Consider the following 19555-nt stretch of genomic DNA (forward strand, 5'->3'; position numbering starts at 1 on the left):
TGAGGCGCGGGGCTGTCCTCTGCCCCCCGCTGCCGTCCCCCGCACTGGGACCGGTCTCAGGGCTCCGCTGGTCTGGGTAAGGGGCTCCACTGCCTGATGTGTGCCCGTGGGATGAGCGCGAATAAAGGGGGGATGAAGCTCGGACGTGGCGGTGCCTGGTTTGGGGGGGTCACGGTGAAAGGGGGGTGCAGCTCGGGGGGGGTCCATTCCCCCCCCCCCCCCCAGCCCCATCCGCTTCCTGCGGCACCCGGACCGGGATTAAAGCAGGGAACTGGGGAGGATGCGGCGGGCGGCGGCTCTGCTGGGGGGGGGGGGAGGCGGGGGTTGGTGTCGGTGCCACCAAATGTCCCCCGTCTCCAGCCTCTCTGCACCCCAACACTGCAGGAGCCGGGGCAGCTCCGTCCCGCGTTGGGATTCTGGGGTCACACGGGGGGTGCTGTGATGGGTTCGGGGGCTCCGGGTGCCCCCGGTCCGGGGGGCTCCTGCCCCGCTCCATCCCGGCCGGGGGCGGTGCCGGGGCGGGGGGAGCCGCGGCCCCTCCCGGGGGCCGGTCCCTGCGTGGCTCTTAAGCCCCGCACGGCCCCGTGCTCGGGCTGCCGGGCAAGTGCGAGGGACGGCGGCCCCGGCCCCGGCCCCGGCCCCGCGATGCCGCCGCTGCCCGCCTGGCTCTGCCTGGCCGCGCTGCTGCTGCTGCCGCCGCTGCCAGCCCCGGCAGCTGCCGGTCCCTGCCCCCGGGGCTGCCGCTGCCCCCGGGCCGGTTCCGTGCTCTGCCGGGAGCCCGGCACCGTGAGCAGCCTGGAGCGGCTGCTGGGGACCGGCGGCTTCACCGACGTGTGAGTGGGGCGGGGGGTGATGGGGCTGGGAGACAGGGCAATAGGGCTGAGGGTGACGGGGATGGGGCTGGGAGTGATGGAGGTGGTGACGGTGGGTCTGAGGCATGTGGTGATGGGGTGATGGAGCTGGGGGTGATGGGGTGATGGAGCTGGCGGTGATGGGGTAATGGGTTTGGGGACAGAGCAAGGGGCCTGGGGGCTGCTGCTGCTGGGGCTGGGCACCCCGAATGTGATGGTTTGGAGGATCTCTGCTCTTGCCCCCCCTCTGGCGTGGTTTGCAGAGGAGGGTACTGGGGTGGGAGGGGGTGCAGGACCCCCCCGTGCAGCCCTGGCCGTGCCGCATTGCCGGGGGTGGCTGTGGCGTTGTCTCCGTGCCTCAGTTTCCCCACGTGCCGGGGATGCTGCATCAGTTCTTTGTTCACTGGGTGGGGACCGGGGTCCCCCAAGAGACCCCCCTGCTCCACCCCCACAGCCTCATCCACGGGGGTCACAGTGGAACCAACCTCCTTTCGGTGGGGGTCTGAACCCCCACTTAGCACCTGACAATTCGGGGTTGCAGGAGCAGCCCCCATTGCCAAAGGGGTTTTCCTTCCTCCCCCGCCTTGGGAACAGGGGAAGGGGGGGGGGGACGGCAGCCGGTGCCTCCCTCCCCCTGTGCTTTCTGGCATCCCCCGGCACGGGGCGTCCTTCGCTGCCCCCCAAACCCCTCCTCTGCCCCCCCAGTGTCATCGAGAACCAGCGGGCGCTGACGGCACTGACCCGGGCTGACACCAGGATGCTGCGGGAGCTGCGGAGCCTGTGAGCACCCCGACAGCCGGGGACGGGGGGTCCCTGTGTGGGGAGGCTGGGGCATGGAGCCTGATCCTGCAGCAGGGAGACAAAGGGGGAACGCTCCCAGGATGGGGATTTCGCGGTTCCCATTGCGGGCGCTCAACCCTTGCCTCCCGCAGCACCATCTCCAGGTCGGGGCTGCAGCACATCGCTGACGATGCCTTCCTGGACACCCCCAGGCTGAGCCATGTGTGAGTCTGTGTGTGTGTGTGCGTGTGTCCCCAGCTCCCTTCCCCATCCCTGCGGGCGCTCAGGCCCGGTGCAGGGTGACCGGATCGATGCTGTCACCGCGCCGGGGGGGGGGGACACATGTGGGGCTCTGCTACTGAGTGGGAAACCATCGACCTGGGGGGGCTTCTGCCCGCCCCCCGCCTCGGGAGCTCTGTGCTGCCCTGGTGCGGGGGGGGACGGGCCCTGTCCTGGGGTGCTCGGGGTTCTCTTCTCGCCTGGAAGCCGGTGGCCCCGTGGCAGAGGTGGTTTTGCTTGGTCACGGTGTGACCCGGTGCCAGGGTGGGGTGAAGCAGGATGGGGTCTGCGGTGGGAAGGGGCGGCTGATGGGCTCCATCCCGGCAGGAATCTCTCCTTCAACGCGCTGCAAAGCCTCTCCTGGAAGAGCTTCCAGCATCTGCCCCTGCAAGAGCTGTGAGTGATGGGGAAGGGGAAGATGGGAGCGGAGCATCCCTGGCGGAGGAGGCAGGGACAGGGCTGGGGATGCAGGGAGAGGGAGGCTCTGACAGCCCCGGTGTGGAGATGGGGACGGGGTGGCACCTGTGGCATCCGGCTCGGGGCAGGACCAGTGGGATTGGGAATGCTCACCCGTGGTGGGTCCTTGTCCTCTTCCCTGCCCCATCCCAGCGTCCTGGTGGGGAACCCCTTCAACTGCTCCTGCGGGCTCCGCTGGCTGCAGCTCTGGCACATCGGGAGCCGGCCCGACCTGGGCAACCAGTCCCTGGGCTGCTGGGATGGCTCCGCGCTGGTGCCACTGGGGAGCCGGCCCCTGCGCGCCTGCGGTAGGTGCTGATCCCCCCCTTCCTGAGCCCTCTGGTGGGGGAGAAACCCGGCCCCGCTCACCCCCGTGTCCCGGGCAGAGCCCCCGACCGTCCGCATCGAGCCCCCCGGGGCCGCGCTGCGCCAAGGGGACAGCATCAACCTCACCTGCCTCATGGCGGCCGAGCCGCCGGGCACCGCCGAGTGGGTGCTCCCCGAGGTGGGCCCCGAGCTGCCCGTGGTCACCAAGGCAAGTCAGGGCCATGGGGCTCAACCCCAGCGGGGCACGGCCCCATCATCGCCCCACCATGGCCGTGGGGGGCTGCATTGGGGCGGGGGGGGGGGTGTTGATGTTTGCTCGTCCCGATGCTCCCGCAGCTCTCGGACCAGGAGCTCGTCCTGGAGATCAGCAACGTCTCCTCCAGCCTCAACCACAAGGACCTGACGTGCCGGGCAGAGAACGTGGTGGGGCCGGCGGAGGAGAGCGTGGTGCTGAACATCACCTGTGAGCAGCCCGGGAGGGGGGGGCCTGGAGCGGGCTCGGGTTTGGGGTCTGGCTCCGGCACCCATCCCGCTCCCTGCGTGCGTCCCCTTCAGTCCCCCCCGTGATCCTGCTGCTGCACGAGGCCATCCCGCAGCACTTCTGGTGCATCCCGTTCTCCGTGGACGGCAACCCCGCTCCCAGCATCCGCTGGCTCTTCAACGGCTCGGCCCTGGAAGAGGGGCCCTACATCCACACGCGCATCGTGGAGTACGAGCACAACTCCACGGTGCTGCACGGCTGCCTCCAGCTCAACCGCCCCACGCACGTCAACAACGGCATCTACACCCTGGTGCTCCGCAATCCGCTGGGAAGCGCTTCCCGCAGCGTCCCGGGCCGCTTCATGGAGAACCCCTTCAGCTTCAGCCCCGAGGAGCCCATTCCCGGTGGGTGCTGCCCGGGGGCTCCATCTCCGTGGCTCTGTGCACGGCTCCGGTGTGGCTCAGTTTCCTCAGGGGTGGGAGAAGGGAAAGGCAGGGAATAACGAGGTTTTTCCTCCTTTGCCTTGGGAATAACGAGGTTTTTCCTCCTTTGCCTTGGGAATAACGAGGTTTTTCCTCCTTTGCCTTGGGAATAACGAGGTTTTTCCTCCTTTGCCTTGGGAATAACGAGGTTTTTCCTCCTTTGCCTTGGGAATAACGAGGTTTTTCCTCCTTTGCCTTGGGAATAACGAGGTTTTTCCTTTTTTTTCCTGGGAATAACGAGGTTTTTCCTCCTTTACTTTGGGAATAATGAAGTTTTTCTTCCTGTACCTTGGGAATAACGAGGTTTTTCCTCCTTTACCTTGGGAATAATGAGGTTTTTCCTCTTTTTCCTGGGAATAATGAAGTTTTTCCTCCTTTACCTTGGGAACAATGAGGTTTTTCCTCCTTTGCCTGGGAATAACGAGTTTTTCCTCCTTTATCTTGGGAATAACCGAGGATTTTCCTCCTTTGGCTTTGGAATAACAAGGTTTTCTCCTTTCTCTCCTCTGCTGGGCTGCGCCAGTGTCTCTGTCTCCACTGGGTGAGTGAAGGGCACTGCAGCGGGTACAACCCCTGACCCAACAGGGCTGATGCACTGCAGGACAGTTGCCATCCTGGTGCCCCCCACACACACAATGGGGCCCCCCTGCCCCACACTCACCCCACACCCTTCTCCCACCCCAGGGACCAGGAACAGCTCATTGGATGGGCCCGTGGAGACGGCGGATGAGCACGCGTTCGGGGTGAGGGGGTGCTCCGTGCCTGGGGGACCAGGACACCCCAAAAAGGGGGGGGGAACAAAGCCTTAGGGCCCAGAGCCGAGCGGGATTCGGTGGGGCTGAAGGGCAGCGCTCCCGTGCCTCGGTTTCCCCTGGGCTCTGCGGCCGTTACCAAGGGCCTGTCCCCGCCGTGCCCAGGTCTCGGTGGCCGTGGCCCTGGCCGTGTTCGCCTCCCTCTTCCTCTCCCTCATGCTCATCGCGCTCAACAAGTGCGGGCGCCGCTCCAAGTTCGGCATCAACCGTGAGTGTCCCCCCCCCACCCCAGGGACAGGCACCGGGCACCGGGACAGCTGGGGCTGGGACACAGCAGCGGGGAGGGGGACCAAGGGTGGGGATGCTGATGGGGACCAAGGGTGGGGATGCTGATGGGGATGTTGATGGGGACCCCAGGCAGGGACATTGATGGGGAACATTGGGGGGGGATGTTAATGGGGACCAAGGATGGGGATGCTGATGGGGACCAAGGATGGGGATGTTGATGGGGACCAAGGGTGGGGATGTTGATGGGGACCACAGGCATGGATGTTGATGGGGAGCACTGGGGGAGATGTTAATGGGGACCAAGGGTGGGGATGCTGATGGGGATGTTGGTGGGGACCACAGGCATGGATGTTGATGGGGAACATTGGGGGAGATGTTAATGGGGACCAAGGGTGGGGATGTTGATGGGGACCACAGGCAGGGACGTTAATGGGGACCAAGGGTGGGGATGTTGATGGGGACCACAGGCAGGGACATTGATGGGGACCAAGGATGGGGATGTTGATGGGGACCACAGGCAGGGACATTGATGGGGACCATTGCAGGGGATGTTAATGGGGGCCAGGGGTAAGCCTGTTGATGTGGACCAGGTTTGGGGGCATTAATGGGGACTCTGTGTGGGGAACGTTGATGGGGACCATTGGGGGGGATGCTGATAAGGACCGTAGCGGGTGCTGCCCCCCCCCCCCCCCCCCCCCAGCAGCACAGGCAGCAGCTGCTAATTCACTCCTGGAATAGATTCAGCCTCTAAATGGGTTTGATGGGGCTGCCTGGCCCCCAGGGGCCGGCCCGGCCGAGGGGATGCTCGGTAGAGCCTGGCACTGGCAGCGCCGGCTGGAGCGAGGGGGGGGGACATCATGGGACCCCCTCGATGGCCTTGTCCTTGTCCCTGTCCCTGCAAGGCTCGGCCGTGCTGGCCCAAGAGGACGACCTGGCCATGTCGCTGCACTTCATGAACCTGGGCAGCAGCCCCTTGTCCTCAGCAGAGAGCAAGCTGGAGGGGCTGAAGAGCAACTTCATCGAGAACCCCCAGTACTTCTGCGACGCCTGTAAGGGTTTGGAATGGGGAGGGACGGACCCCAGGAGCATCCTCCCAGTGCCTCATCCCTGGTGCAGGGTCGGGGGGGCACTGATGGGTCGGGGTCCCCCCCCCAGGCGTGCACCACGTGCAGCGTCGGGACATTGTGCTCAAGTGGGAGCTGGGGGAAGGCGCCTTCGGGAAGGTTTTCTTGGCCGAGTGCTACAACCTCCTCCCGGAGCAGGAGAAGATGCTGGTGGCTGTGAAGGTGAGGAGGGGGGGGAACGATGATGATGATGATGATGGGGGTGTCTATGGGGGGGTTGTTTGATGCCGCCTCCCCGCAGGCCCTGAAGGAGGTGACGGAAAGCGCCCGCCTGGACTTCCAGCGCGAGGCCGAGCTGCTGACGGTGCTGCAGCACGAGCACATCGTCAAGTTCTACGGTGTCTGCACCGAGGGCGAGCCCCTCATCATGGTCTTCGAGTACATGAAGCACGGGGACCTCAACCGCTTCCTCAGGTGGGCCGGGGGGGGGGGGGGGTGCCTCAGCCCCCCCCTCCCCTTTCCTTGGCCGCTCCATCAGCGCTGCCAGCCTGCTCCCTGCTAATGCAGCCCTCCTTGCAATATTGATTAGATTAGCTGTCTGAGAGGCTCAAATAGAGAGAGATTGGCCATCAGCTGGAATGAGCAGAGACTTTTCGATTGCCCCCCCAGGTATTGCTGCTAGACGGGGGGGGACAGCGCGGGGGGGGGGAAGCTGCCAGAGGCATCGCTTTAGTGGCCGCGCTGAGCTCTGAGACGTGGCTGCTGTGATTATCGTTATGGGAGTTGGCATTAATGGTTGTGCCGAGCAGAACCCCCCCGCCCCAGCTCCCGCTGTCAGCAGCGCTCGGCATCAAAGGCAGAGCTGCTGGATGCGGCCCCCGGTTCGCACCCCGGCGGCCTCCGTGGAGCCGGGGACCGCTTTGGGATGGAGGGAGCTCAAAGCTCCGCGGGCAGGGGCACGGTCCCCTCCTGCATCCTTCCCGGCACCGCCGCTCCCTCCCTTTACCCCCGCTGCCCCCATTGCCCCCCGTGCCCGGCTCCGAGCAGCCCCTGTGCCCGGCAGGTCCCACGGCCCCGATGCCAAGATGCTGGAGCAGGGGCAGGGGCAGCCCTGCGGGCCGCTGACGCTGAGCCGCCTGCTGCAGATCGCCACGCAGATCGCCTCGGGCATGGTCTACCTCGCCTCGCTCCACTTCGTCCACCGGGACCTGGCCACCCGCAACTGCCTGGTGGGCCACGACCTGGTGGTGAAGATCGGGGACTTCGGGATGTCCCGGGACATCTACAGCACCGACTACTACCGGGTGAGCCGGGTGCTCCGCTCCCATCCCCGGGCCGTGCCCAGCCCTGCTCAATCACAGCAGCCCAGTCTGGGGTGGGGTGGAGGCATCTTAAAGCCCATCCAGTTCCATGCTACTGCATGGAGCAGGGAGCTCCAGCCTGGCCTTGAGCACTGCCGGGGATGGGGCTCCTCCGGGCACACTCAGTGTTAAAACAGCTCTAATCTGAGGCATATCTGGGGGCTTGAGGGGGGCAAACGGGGGGGGTCTTGCCCCACTGATAGCCCCGCTGCGGGCAGGTGGGGGGCAGGACCATGCTGCCCATCCGCTGGATGCCCCCCGAGAGCATCCTCTACCGTAAATTCACCACCGAGAGCGATATCTGGAGCTTTGGCGTCGTGCTCTGGGAGATCTTCACCTACGGGAAGCAGCCCTGGTACCAGCTCTCTAACACCGAGGTGGGTGATGGAGGGGGGGGGGCAGGGGATGGTGTCAGAGCTCCCGGGGGTGTGTGTGGGGGGGTTATCCCACCTCCATCCCCTATTTCCACAGGCCATCGAGTGCATCACGCAGGGCCGGGAGCTGGAGCGGCCCCGCACGTGCCCCTCCGAGGTGTACTCCATCATGCAGAGCTGCTGGCAGCGGGAGCCCCAGCAGCGCCGGCCCATCAAGGACATCCACAGCCACCTCCAAGCCCTGGTCAAGACCCCCCCCATCTACCTGGACATCCTGGGCTGAGGGGGGGACCCCTTCCAAGCACCCTCTGCTCCCTGCTGCCCCGCTGCCTCCCGCGCCATGGATCCCCCCGGGCTGATGCTCCAAGGGATGGGGGGGGGGAGAGGGACAAAACCTTATTTATAGTGGAAAATTCCCTTCCCAGCCCCCCGTGGGGGGCTGCGGGGCTGGGCTGGGGGCCCCCCAAGGCTGATGGGGCAGAGCTGAGAGCTCCCAGCACAGGCTCGGGGCCAGTGCTCGCGCTGGGGGCCCAGCTCTAGGGGGGTGGTTTAGGTACTCGGCGGCTCGGCTGCTCCTTCATCCCGGTCCGTGGCTGGTGGGATGCTCCGCTCTGCAGCACAACCGGTCCATAATAAAGCTGTCCTCCCCCCTCCCCCCCCGGCACTGGGACCCGCTGGCTCCGGGTGGGATTGGAGCGGCTTCGGGATAAAAAGAGGGGGGTTTTGGAGCAGGGAGGCTGTGGTGAGGGGAGAGGATGTGCCCGGGATGCAGGGACGAGGTGTGCCTGGGATGCAGGGATCATGTGTGTCCGGGATGATGTGTGTCCAGATGCAGGGATGCAGTGTGCCCGGGATGCAGGAATGATGTGTGTCCGGGATGCAGGGACGAGGGGCGTGCCTGGGATGCAGGGATCATGTGTGTCCGGGATGCTCTGTGCCCGGGATGCAGGGACAATGTGTGTCCAGGATGCAGGGATGCTGTGTGTCCGGGATGCAGGGATGATGTTCCTGTCCGCAGATGCAGAGAGTGTGTCATGGGGCTCAGCATCCCTCCAGGATGCTCTTGCCGTACCTCAGCCGGGCGCCTGGGTCCCGTTGCCGATGGGTCCAGGGGATGGATAGGACTCCACGGCACAAAGCCAAAGGGTGAAGCCCCCCCTTTCCCCACAGCCCTCATCGGAGCCAGGGGGTTATCACATGCCCTGTAGCATCCACTCCATCATCCCCCCTCGGGCTCTCCGGCCGCCTTGGTAATGGTCGAGACCTGGATCTGACCGTAATGGAGCTGAATTGATTCCATCTGGCTCATTAGGCAGGGCCTGGCAGCTCTTTTGTTACCCACCACGACCCGAGATAAGCAGGAGGAAAGGGGGGCACGGAGGGGAAACTGAGGCAGGGGCGAGAGGGAGCCAAGGGGCTCAGGACCCCGCGGGGCCGGGGCTGGATGGAGGAGCCCCAGCCCGTGTGCTCCATCCCCAGACCCCACAGTGGGGCTGGACCCAGCTCCAATCCCTTTCCTTGTGCAGTGGGGAGCTGCTGCGGACAGGATGCGAGCCCAGAGCCCCCCCCTCCTCCTTGGGGTCCCTCCTGCCCTGCTCCTCTGCTGATTTATGGCCTCTTTCCCCTCTTATCTCATTTGAGGAAGGAACAAGATTAAAACCTTTGAGCTTCTCCAGCCCCGCCGCAGAGCAACGCCCCGGAACGGCCCCGCTGCGAGCGGCTCCCCTTTGGGGGGGTCAGGGAAGGGTTAAGCTCCCTCCAGCCCCACTCCCCGGGGGCTCCAGCGCTCATTGATCCCCCCCCGGCTCCCCCCCGCCGCCGTTTCTCGGTGTCGGGCTCCGGGGGGAGCTGTAATGGACTCGCAATGAGGTAATTAACGGCTCCGCTCCCCCCCGCCCAGCGACCGGGGGTAACGGAGGGGGGGACGGCCCCGTTCTGCCCCATTGGGGTGCTGGGGGGTCCATGGCCGCATCCTGCACCAGGGGGTCCCGACCCGCCCCGGTGCTGCCGGCGAGGACCCCGCTGAGGCTGGGTCTGCTCCGAGCATCCCTTGAGGGCATCCCCCCTGTGTGGTTTTGGGGGCATTGAGGATGCAGCGCGAGGGCTGCCCGGCCCCTCACAGCCCCCTAAGTGCACTTGGGGGTCCCGGTCCAGCATCGCGGCGCTGGGGCGCAGCTGCAGCGTCCCCAAGCACCGTTCCCCCTGCCCTGGGGACACCTTAAAGAGCAGGAGCCTATGGGGGGTCACTTCCACCCCCCCGGGAAGCGCCCTTTTGGAGTGGCCACAGCGGACCCGCAGCTGCAGGTGGGTTCGATCCTAATGGAGCCCTGGGATGGGTGGGAATGAGCCGCGCTGGGATGTGGGGATCATTCCGAGTGATTAGAGCTATTACTGTAACGAGGAGAAGCGATTAATGGCGCCTTGACAGCACTTGAGGCCGGATAATGCACTGTGCTCACTGGGCTGGCAGGGAGGGGGTCCCAGCGTGGCCGGGGATCCCGGGATTTACATGGGATGTATGGGCAGGAGCCCGGGATATGGGCTAATAGGCGTGACACACAGATCCCGGGATGCAGGGGTGATGGATGGCTGAGGGATCCAGGGCATGAGGGTGATGTGCGACCAGGGGGAGGCTGGGATGGAGGGATAAAGTGTGGGATGGAGGGGTGATAGGTGCCTGTGATGCCGGGATGCAGGGATAACATGTGCCTCGGGTGTTGGAATGCAGGCACGATGTGTACCTGAGATGCTGGGATGCCAGGATTATGTGTCCAGGATGCTGGGATCCTGGGATGATGTGTGCTTGGGGTGCAGGGATGGGGATGCTCAGCTCCCAGTCCCTCAGGGGCGTACAGGAAACCCATGGAGGGGCTTTGCAATGGGCTGGAGGGACAGGAGACAACCAAAATCCACTTTATTTGGTCAAAGCCAAGCCCGTGCTGGAGCCCAAGCCCCAGTGCAACCCTCAGGGGCGCTCTGCCCCCCCCGAGCACCCAAAGAGCACCTTGTCCGTGGCCTCCTGCACCCAGATCCCGGCTCCGAGCCCCGGCTGCAGCCGAGGCAGAGCAGGACCCAACTGAGCTGAAGCCACTGCCTGAGCCCTCCCGAGGGCCAGCACAGCTCCACGGGCTGCGAACCCGGCACCAGTGGGTTTATCCCTTGGGAATCAGCACCCCCCTCCAGTCCCTTCCCTTGGCTGGGTGGAGCAGGAGCAGAGGGGGAGCAATGGGACGAGGATTGGGGCAGGAAGAGGAATGGGAAGGAGGGAGCCAGGATGTGGGAAACCGCAACGGGCACCCGGGTCCCCTCCGAGCCTGGGCTGTGGGGTGAAGGGAAGGGCTCCAAGGGGAGGGCAGAGGAGCCCCTGCAGCAGCCAAGGGTGGTCCTGGGGGTCCCTCGGGGCTCAGCCCACTCAGTTGATGGGCTCGTACTCGGAGTAGCGCCGCCTGCGGGCGCAGAGGAGCGCGCAGCCGCCCAGCAGCAGCAGCAGCACCGGGGTGCCCAGCGCCACGGCCATGATGGAGATGACGAGGGGGGAGAAGGTGTCCTGGGGGGGCTGCCCGAAGCCCAGCAGCGCCGACCTGCAGCGGGGAGGGGACAAATCCCACTCTGAGACCCCCCCCAGCCCCGCAGCACCGGGGGCTTGAACGCAGCCAGGGACGGGGCAGCCCCTCCGGGCGCCCCGAGGGGAGCAGAACTCGCCCCTCACCAGCTCAGGAACCGCTTCTCCTCGTAAACCTTCCCCTCCTCTCCGCCGAAGGAGATGTTGACGGCGCTGACGCTGTAGCTGCTGCCGGCCCCGTCCCCGAAGTAGGCCCGGACGAGGCTGGACGCGGGCAGGCTCCAGTTGGCCGCTCGCAGCCCCTGGGAGCGGCAGCGGATCCGGTCCTCGCGCCGGGGCCGCCGGGAGCCGTAGGCGGTCGCCTTCCACTGCAGGAAGCTTCGCGCCGAGCTCTCGTTCTGGGCCTGGGCTGCCAGGGAGAGCACCTGGAGCGGGGCGGGAGCCGCACGGTGAGCACAGGGCGGGCTCCCAGCGCCGGGGGCCCCGGGCCGGGCTCACCTCGAAGACGGTCGGGGTGTACTCGTCATCGATGGAGCGCAGCGCCCGCAGCGCCGGCGCCAGCCCCGGCTCCTCCACCGCCGCCACCTCCAGCGCGAAGCGGGAGCCGTTGCCCCGCGGGGCCACCCCGGCCAGGACGAACTCCACCTTGGAGCTGTTCGCTGTGTGCAGGAGGCTGGGCAGGGCCTCGTCGCGGCCGCCGGCCTCGTAGGCTGTGACCTGCGGGGACGCGGAGCTGGGGTACGGCGCGGGGACGTCCCCGCTCCAGGACACGGTGCTGGGCGCATCCCGGGGTGGTGCGGGCCCGTCCCCGAGGACGTACCCGGAAGGCGACGCTGCCGTTGGAGAAGCTGCCACCGGGATCAGCCGCTGGGACACCGGAGAACTCGGCCGTCAGCGCTGTGTGGTTCAGGGTGCCATTGATGCTGGCCCAGGAGAAGTCGGAGAGGTCGTAGGTGGGGTAGAAAAGCTCCTCCTGGGCTCCAGCCTCGCTGTACTCAAACACCTCAGGGAGAAGGAAAAGGAGAGGGGATGGGATGGGAGCCGTTCCCTGGTGCTGAGGATTCAGGGAATCAGCAACGGAAAAGCCCTTTCAGCTCATCCAGCCCCATGCCAAGGCCACCGCTGCCCCATGGCACTGAGGGGGTGTGAACACTCGCAGGGACGGTGCCTGCAGCCCTGCCCTGGGCAGCCTGGTCCAGTGGGGCAGGAATTGCTCCCCAGCTCCATCTCAACCTGCCCTGGTGCAGCCTGAGGCCGTTTCCTCCCGTCCCATCCCTCGGGAGCAGAGCCCAGCCCCTCCTGCTGTGCTCCAGCGCACGGGGCTGGGCGCAGGAGCCCCCGGGGCGCTGCCTTGGCCAGGACTCGCTGCGGAAGCGGCTCCCGCTCTGTCCCCCCCCCTCGCCGAACCTTGGTGAAGACAACGGCGGCCGCGTGGGTGACGCTGCCGGGGGGCTCGATCCAGACGGCGCCGGCGGGGGCAGGCGAGAGGAGCCGGGTCCAGTCGATGCCCAGGGCGCTGGTGCTGCTCCGGGAGGCCAGCAGGAGCACGGCGGGGCCGCCGATGCTGCTCCACACGTAGTGCAGGGTGTCCGCGGCGCCCACGGCCCGCACGTGGAGCAGGTTCACCGAGGAGCCGTTCCAGCCGGGGTTGTACTGCAGGGACACCTGCGGGCAGCGGCGGCTCTCACACGGGCCCCGTGCCCGCTGCTCCCCCGGGCCCGGTCCCGGTCCCGGCCCCGCTCACCCTCCTCCCGCCGCCGCCGCCGGCCACCACCGGGAGCAGCAGCAGCAGCACCACGGCCGCCGCCATGTTGCGAGCGCAGCCGCTCACGTGACCGCGCGGCCACCGCGCCCTTAAAGGGGCCGCCGCTCTTTCCAAACCCCCCCGGGAGGGGTGGGGGGGTGGGGGGGGGCCTGGCTCCTGTCCCCGCCCCGGGGCGCATGAACCAGGGCAGGGGGGGGACGTTTCTACCACCCCTTCCCCATTCAATGCACAACGGCAGTGGAATGTCGTGATTTGGGTTTATTTCTCAGGCAAATCGCGATATCCCAGAGCCTCCCATGATTTCCCATCAAATCGCGATATCCCAGAGCCTCCCATGATTTCCCGTCAAATCGCGATATCCCAGAGCCTCCCATGATTTCCCATCAAATCGCGATATCCCAGAGCCTCCCATGATTTCCCATCAAATCGCGATATCCCAGAGCCTCCCATGATTTCCCGTCAAATCGCGACATCCCAGAGCCTCCCATGATTTCTCAGGCAAATCGTGATATCCCAGAGCCTCCCATGATTTCCCATCAAATCGCGATATCCCAGAGCCTCCCATGATTTCCCATCAAATCGCGATATCCCAGAGCCTCCCATGATTTCCCATCAAATCGCAATATCCCACAGCCTCCCATGATTTCCCATCAAATCGCGATATCCCAGAGCCTCCCATGATTTCCCATCAAATCGCGATATCCCAGAGCCTCCCATGATTTCCCATCAAATCGCGATATCCCACAGCCTCCCATGATTTCCCATCAAATCGCGATATCCCACAGCCTCCCATGATTTCCCATCAAATCGCGATATCCCAGAGCCTCCCATGATTTCCCATCAAATCGCGATATCCCACAGCCTCCCATGATTTCCCATCAAATTGCGATATCCCAGAGCCTCCCATGACTTCCCAGGCAAATCGCGATATCCCAGAGCCTCCCATGACTTCCCAGGCAAATCGCGATATCCCAGATCCTCCCATGATTTCCCATCAAATCGCGATATCCCAGAGCCTCCCATGATTTCCCATCAAATCGCGATACCCCAGAGCCTCCCATGATTTCCCATCAAATCGCGATATCCCACAGCCTCCCATGACTTCCCATCAAATCGCGATACCCCACAGCCTCCCACGATTTCCCATCAAATCGCGATATCCCAGAGCCTCCCATGACTTCCCAGGCAAATCGCGATATCCCAGATCCTCCCATGATTTCCCATCAAATCGCGATACCCCAGATCCTCCCATGATTTCCCATCAAATTGCGATACCCCAGAGCCTCCCATGATTTCCCATCAAATCGCGATATCCCAGAGCCTCCCATGATTTCCCATCAAGTCGCGATATCCCAGATCCTCCCATGATTTCCCATCAAATCGCGATATCCCAGAGCCTCCCATGATTTCCCATCAAATCGCGATACCCCAGAGCCTCCCATGATTTCCCATCAAATCGCGATATCCCAGATCCTCCCATGATTTCCCATCAAATCGCGATATCCCAGAGCCTCCCATGATTTCCCATCAAATCGCGATATCCCAGAGCCTCCCATGATTTCCCATCAAATCGCGATACCCCAGAGCCTCCCATGATTTCCCATCAAATCGCGATATCCCAGAGCCTCCCATGATTTCCCATCAAATCGCGATATCCCACAGCCTCCCATGATTTCCCATCAAATCGCGATATCCCACAGCCTCCCATGATTTCCCATCAAATCGCGATATCCCAGAGCCTCCCATGATTTCCCATCAAATCGCGATATCCCACAGCCTCCCATGATTTCCCATCAAATTGCGATATCCCAGAGCCTCCCATGACTTCCCAGGCAAATCGCGATATCCCAGAGCCTCCCATGACTTCCCAGGCAAATCGCGATATCCCAGATCCTCCCATGATTTCCCATCAAATCGCGATATCCCAGATCCTCCCATGATTTCCCATCAAATCGCGATATCCCAGATCCTCCCATGATTTCCCATCAAATCGCGATATCCCAGAGCCTCCCATGACTTCCCATCAAATCGCGATACCCCACAGCCTCCCACGATTTCCCATCAAATCGCGATATCCCAGAGCCTCCCATGACTTCCCAGGCAAATCGCGATATCCCAGATCCTCCCATGATTTCCCATCAAATCGCGATACCCCAGATCCTCCCATGATTTCCCATCAAATTGCGATACCCCAGAGCCTCCCATGATTTCCCATTAAATCGCGATATCCCAGAGCCTCCCATGATTTCCCATCAAGTCGCGATATCCCAGATCCTCCCATGATTTCCCATCAAATCGCGATATCCCAGAGCCTCCCATGATTTCCCATCAAATCGCGATACCCCAGAGCCTCCCATGATTTCCCATCAAATCGCGATATCCCAGATCCTCCCATGATTTCCCATCAAATCGCGATATCCCAGAGCCTCCCATGATTTCCCATCAAATCGCGATATCCCAGAGCCTCCCATGATTTCCCATCAAATCGCGATACCCCAGAGCCTCCCATGATTTCCCATCAAATCGCGATATCCCAGAGCCTCCCATGATTTCCCATCAAATCGCGATATCCCACAGCCTCCCATGACTTCCCATCAAATCGCGATACCCCACAGCCTCCCATGATTTCCCATCAAATCGCGATATCCCAGAGCCTCCCATGATTTCCCATCAAATCGCGATATCCCAGAGCCTCCCATGATTTCCCATCAAATCGCGATATCCCAGATCCTCCCATGATTTCCCATCAAATCGCGATATCCCACAGCCTCCCATGATTTCCCATCAAATCGCGATATCCCAGAGCCTCCCATGATTTCCCATCAAGTCGCGATATCCCAGAGCCTCCCATGATTTCCCATCAAGTCGCGATATCCCAGAGCCTCCCATGATTTCCCATCAAATCGCGATATCCCAGAGCCTCCCATGATTTCCCATCAAGTCGCGATATCCCAGAGCCTCCCATGATTTCCCATCAAATCGCGATACCCCAGAGCCTCCCATGATTTCCCATCAAATCGCGATACCCCAGAGCCTCCCATGATTTCCCATCAAATCGCGATATCCCAGAGCCTCCCATGATTTCCCATCAAATCGCGATATCCCAGAGCCTCCCATGATTTCCCATCAAATCGCGATATCCCAGAGCCTCCCATGACTTCCCATCAAATCGCGATACCCCACAGCCTCCCATGATTTCCCATCAAATCGCGATATCCCAGAGCCTCCCATGATTTCCCATCAAATCGCGATATCCCAGAGCCTCCCATGATTTCCCATCAAATCGCGATATCCCAGAGCCTCTCATTTCCCATCAAATCGCGATACCCCAGAGCCTCCCATGATTTCCCATCAAATCGCGATACCCCAGAGCCTCTCATTTCCCATCAAATCGCGATATCCCAGAGCCTCTCATTTCCCATCAAATCGCGATACCCCAGAGCCTCCCATGATTTCCCATCAAATCGCGATACCCCAGAGCCTCTCATTTCCCATCAAATCGCGATATCCCAGAGCCTCTCATTTCCCATCAAATCGCGATATCCCAGAGCCTCCCATGATTTCCCATCAAGTCGCGATATCCCAGAGCCTCCCATGATTTCCCATCAAATCGCGATACCCCAGAGCCTCCCATGATTTCCCATCAAATCGCGATATCCCAGATCCTCCCATGATTTCCCATCAAATCGCGATATCCCAGAGCCTCCCATGATTTCCCATCAAATCGCGATATCCCACAGCCTCCCATGATTTCCCATCAAATCGCGATATCCCAGAGCCTCCCATGATTTCCCATCAAATCGCGATATCCCAGAGCCTCCCATGACTTCCCATCAAATCGCGATACCTCACAGCCTCCCATGATTTCCCATCAAATCGCGATACCCCAGAGCCTCCCATGATTTCCCATCAAATCGCGATATCCCAGATCCTCCCATGATTTCCCATCAAATCGCGATATCCCAGAGCCTCCCATGATTTCCCATCAAATCGCGATATCCCACAGCCTCCCATGATTTCCCATCAAGTCGCGATATCCCAGAGCCTCCCATGATTTCCCATCAAATCGCGATATCCCAGAGCCTCCCATGATTTCCCATCAAATCGCGATATCCCAGAGCCTCTCATTTCCCATCAAATCGCGATATCCCAGAGCCTCCCATGATTTCCCATCAAATCGCGATATCCCAGAGCCTCCCATGATTTCCCATCAAATCGCGATATCCCAGAGCCTCCCATGATTTCCCATCAAATCGCAATATCCCAGAGCCTCCCATGATTTCCCATCAAATCGCGATATCCCAGAGCCTCTCATTTCCCATCAAATCGCGATACCCCACAGCCTCCCATGATTTCCCATCAAATCACGATACCCCAGAGCCTCCCATGATTTCCCATCAAATCGCGATATCCCAGAGCCTCCCATGATTTCCCATCAAGTCGCGATATCCCAGAGCCTCTCATTTCCCATCAAATCGCGATACCCCAGAGCCTCCCATGATTTCCCATCAAATCGCGATACCCCAGATCCTCCCATGATTTCCCATCAAATCGCGATACCCCAGAGCCTCCCATGATTTCCCATCAAATCGCGATATCCCAGAGCCTCCCATGATTTCCCATCAAATCGCGATATCCCAGAGCCTCCCATGATTTCCCATCAAATCGCGATATCCCAGAGCCTCTCATTTCCCATCAAATCGCGATACCCCAGAGCCTCCCATGATTTCCCATCAAATCGCGATATCCCAGAGCCTCCCATGATTTCCCATCAAATCGCGATACCCCAGAGCCTCTCATTTCCCATCAAATCGCGATATCCCAGAGCCTCCCATGATTTCCCATCAAATCGCGATACCCCAGAGCCTCCCATGATTTCCCATCAAATCGCGATATCCCAGAGCCTCCCATGATTTCCCATCAAATCGCGATATCCCAGAGCCTCCCATGATTTCCCATCAAATCGCGATATCCCAGAGCCTCCCATGATTTCCCATCAAATCGCGATATCCCAGAGCCTCCCATGATTTCCCATCAAATCGCGATACCCCAGAGCCTCCCATGATTTCCCATCAAATCGCGATACCCCAGAGCCTCCCATGATTTCCCATCAAATCGCGATATCCCAGAGCCTCCCATGATTTCCCATCAAATCGCGATACCCCACAGCCTCCCATGATTTCCCATCAAATCGCGATATCCCAGAGCCTCCCATGATTTCCCATCAAATCGCGATACCCCAGAGCCTCCCATGATTTCCCATCAAATCGCGATATCCCAGAGCCTCCCATGATTTCCCATCAAATCGCGATATCCCAGAGCCTCCCATGATTTCCCATCAAATCGCAATATCCCAGAGCCTCCCATGATTTCCCATCAAATCGCGATATCCCAGAGCCTCTCATTTCCCATCAAATCGCGATACCCCACAGCCTCCCATGATTTCCCATCAAATCACGATACCCCAGAGCCTCCCATGATTTCCCATCAAATCGCGATATCCCAGAGCCTCCCATGATTTCCCATCAAGTCGCGATATCCCAGAGCCTCTCATTTCCCATCAAATCGCGATACCCCAGAGCCTCCCATGATTTCCCATCAAATCGCGATACCCCAGATCCTCCCATGATTTCCCATCAAATCGCGATACCCCAGAGCCTCCCATGATTTCCCATCAAATCGCGATATCCCAGAGCCTCCCATGATTTCCCATCAAATCGCGATATCCCAGAGCCTCCCATGATTTCCCATCAAATCGCGATATCCCAGAGCCTCTCATTTCCCATCAAATCGCGATACCCCAGAGCCTCCCATGATTTCCCATCAAATCGCGATATCCCAGAGCCTCCCATGATTTCCCATCAAATCGCGATACCCCAGAGCCTCTCATTTCCCATCAAATCGCGATATCCCAGAGCCTCCCATGATTTCCCATCAAATCGCGATACCCCAGAGCCTCCCATGATTTCCCATCAAATCGCGATATCCCAGAGCCTCCCATGATTTCCCATCAAATCGCGATATCCCAGAGCCTCCCATGACTTCCCATCAAATCGCGATATCCCAGAGCCTCCCATGATTTCCCATCAAATCGCGATATCCCAGAGCCTCCCATGATTTCCCATCAAATCGCGATATCCCAGAGCCTCCCATGATTTCCCATCAAATCGCGATACCCCAGAGCCTCCCATGATTTCCCATCAAATCGCGATATCCCAGAGCCTCCCATGATTTCCCATCAAATCGCGATACCCCAGAGCCTCCCATGATTTCCCATCAAATCGCGATATCCCAGAGCCTCCCATGATTTCCCATCAAATCGCGATATCCCAGAGCCTCTCATTTCCCATCAAATCGCGATATCCCAGAGCCTCCCATGATTTCCCATCAAATCGCGATATCCCAGAGCCTCCCATAATTTCCCATCAAATCGCGATATCCCAGAGCCTCCCATGATTTCCCATCAAATCGCGATATCCCAGAGCCTCCCATGATTTCCCATCAAATCGCGATACCCCAGAGCCTCCCATGACTTCCCATCAGATCGCGATATCCCAGAGCCTCCCATGATTTCCCATCAAATCGCGATACCCCAGAGCCTCCCATGACTTCCCATCAAATCGCGATATCCCAGAGCCTCCCATGATTTCCCATCAAATCGCGATACCCCAGAGCCTCCCATGATTTCCCATCAAATCGCGATATCCCAGAGCCTCCCATGATTTCCCATCAA

General features: G+C 61.3%; 2 protein-coding genes across 2 annotated transcripts; one reads left to right on the top strand and one right to left on the bottom strand.

Annotated features, from left to right (window-relative positions):
* The first annotated feature begins 537 nt into the window (after nucleotides 1-537).
* NTRK1 (neurotrophic receptor tyrosine kinase 1) lies at nucleotides 538-7866 on the top strand. Its single transcript, XM_061477850.1, has 17 exons — nucleotides 538-833; nucleotides 1557-1631; nucleotides 1784-1855; nucleotides 2238-2306; nucleotides 2520-2674; nucleotides 2753-2901; nucleotides 3030-3156; nucleotides 3249-3578; nucleotides 4180-4197; nucleotides 4341-4399; nucleotides 4574-4676; nucleotides 5599-5745; nucleotides 5852-5982; nucleotides 6062-6234; nucleotides 6824-7064; nucleotides 7340-7498; nucleotides 7593-7866. The coding sequence occupies exons 1-17, from the start codon at nucleotides 646-648 to the stop codon at nucleotides 7776-7778; spliced, it is 2382 nt and encodes a 793-aa protein (XP_061333834.1). The 5' UTR covers nucleotides 538-645; the 3' UTR covers nucleotides 7779-7866.
* Nucleotides 7867-10480: 2614 nt separating this feature from the next.
* Nucleotides 10481-12873, bottom strand: GLMP (glycosylated lysosomal membrane protein). Its single transcript, XM_061477903.1, has 6 exons — nucleotides 12832-12873; nucleotides 12465-12761; nucleotides 11878-12060; nucleotides 11556-11774; nucleotides 11205-11482; nucleotides 10481-11076 (listed from the first exon to the last, which is right to left on the bottom strand). The coding sequence occupies exons 1-6, from the start codon at nucleotides 12865-12867 to the stop codon at nucleotides 10908-10910; spliced, it is 1182 nt and encodes a 393-aa protein (XP_061333887.1). The 5' UTR covers nucleotides 12868-12873; the 3' UTR covers nucleotides 10481-10907.
* Nucleotides 12874-19555: the final 6682 nt, after the last annotated feature.

Source organism: Pezoporus flaviventris, unplaced genomic scaffold (assembly GCF_033815535.1).
Source record: "Pezoporus flaviventris isolate CSIRO_AGI_PZ_B2104156 unplaced genomic scaffold, CSIRO_AGI_Pfla_v1 ptg000112l, whole genome shotgun sequence".
NCBI lineage: Eukaryota > Metazoa > Chordata > Aves > Psittaciformes > Psittacidae > Pezoporus > Pezoporus flaviventris.

What these genes read in the sequence shown, in the direction of transcription:
- GLMP (XM_061477903.1), bottom strand. Translation starts at nt 12,867, where the DNA reads ATGGCGGCGGCCGTGGTGCTGCTGCTGCTGCTCCCG. An exon ending in TGCTGCTGCTGCTGCTCCCG is followed by an intron (nt 12,762 to 12,831) that starts GTGGTGGCCGGC and finishes CCGGGGGAGCAG; the next exon opens with CGGGCACGGGGCCCGTGTGA. An exon ending in GAGAAGCGGTTCCTGAGCTG is followed by an intron (nt 11,077 to 11,204) that starts GTGAGGGGCGAG and finishes TCCCCGCTGCAG; the next exon opens with GTCGGCGCTGCTGGGCTTCG.
- NTRK1 (XM_061477850.1), top strand. Translation starts at nt 646, where the DNA reads ATGCCGCCGCTGCCCGCCTGGCTCTGCCTGGCCGCGCTGCTGCTGCTG. An exon ending in CATCTGCCCCTGCAAGAGCT is followed by an intron (nt 2,307 to 2,519) that starts GTGAGTGATGGG and finishes GCCCCATCCCAG; the next exon opens with CGTCCTGGTGGGGAACCCCT. An exon ending in AGATGCTGGTGGCTGTGAAG is followed by an intron (nt 5,983 to 6,061) that starts GTGAGGAGGGGG and finishes GCCTCCCCGCAG; the next exon opens with GCCCTGAAGGAGGTGACGGA.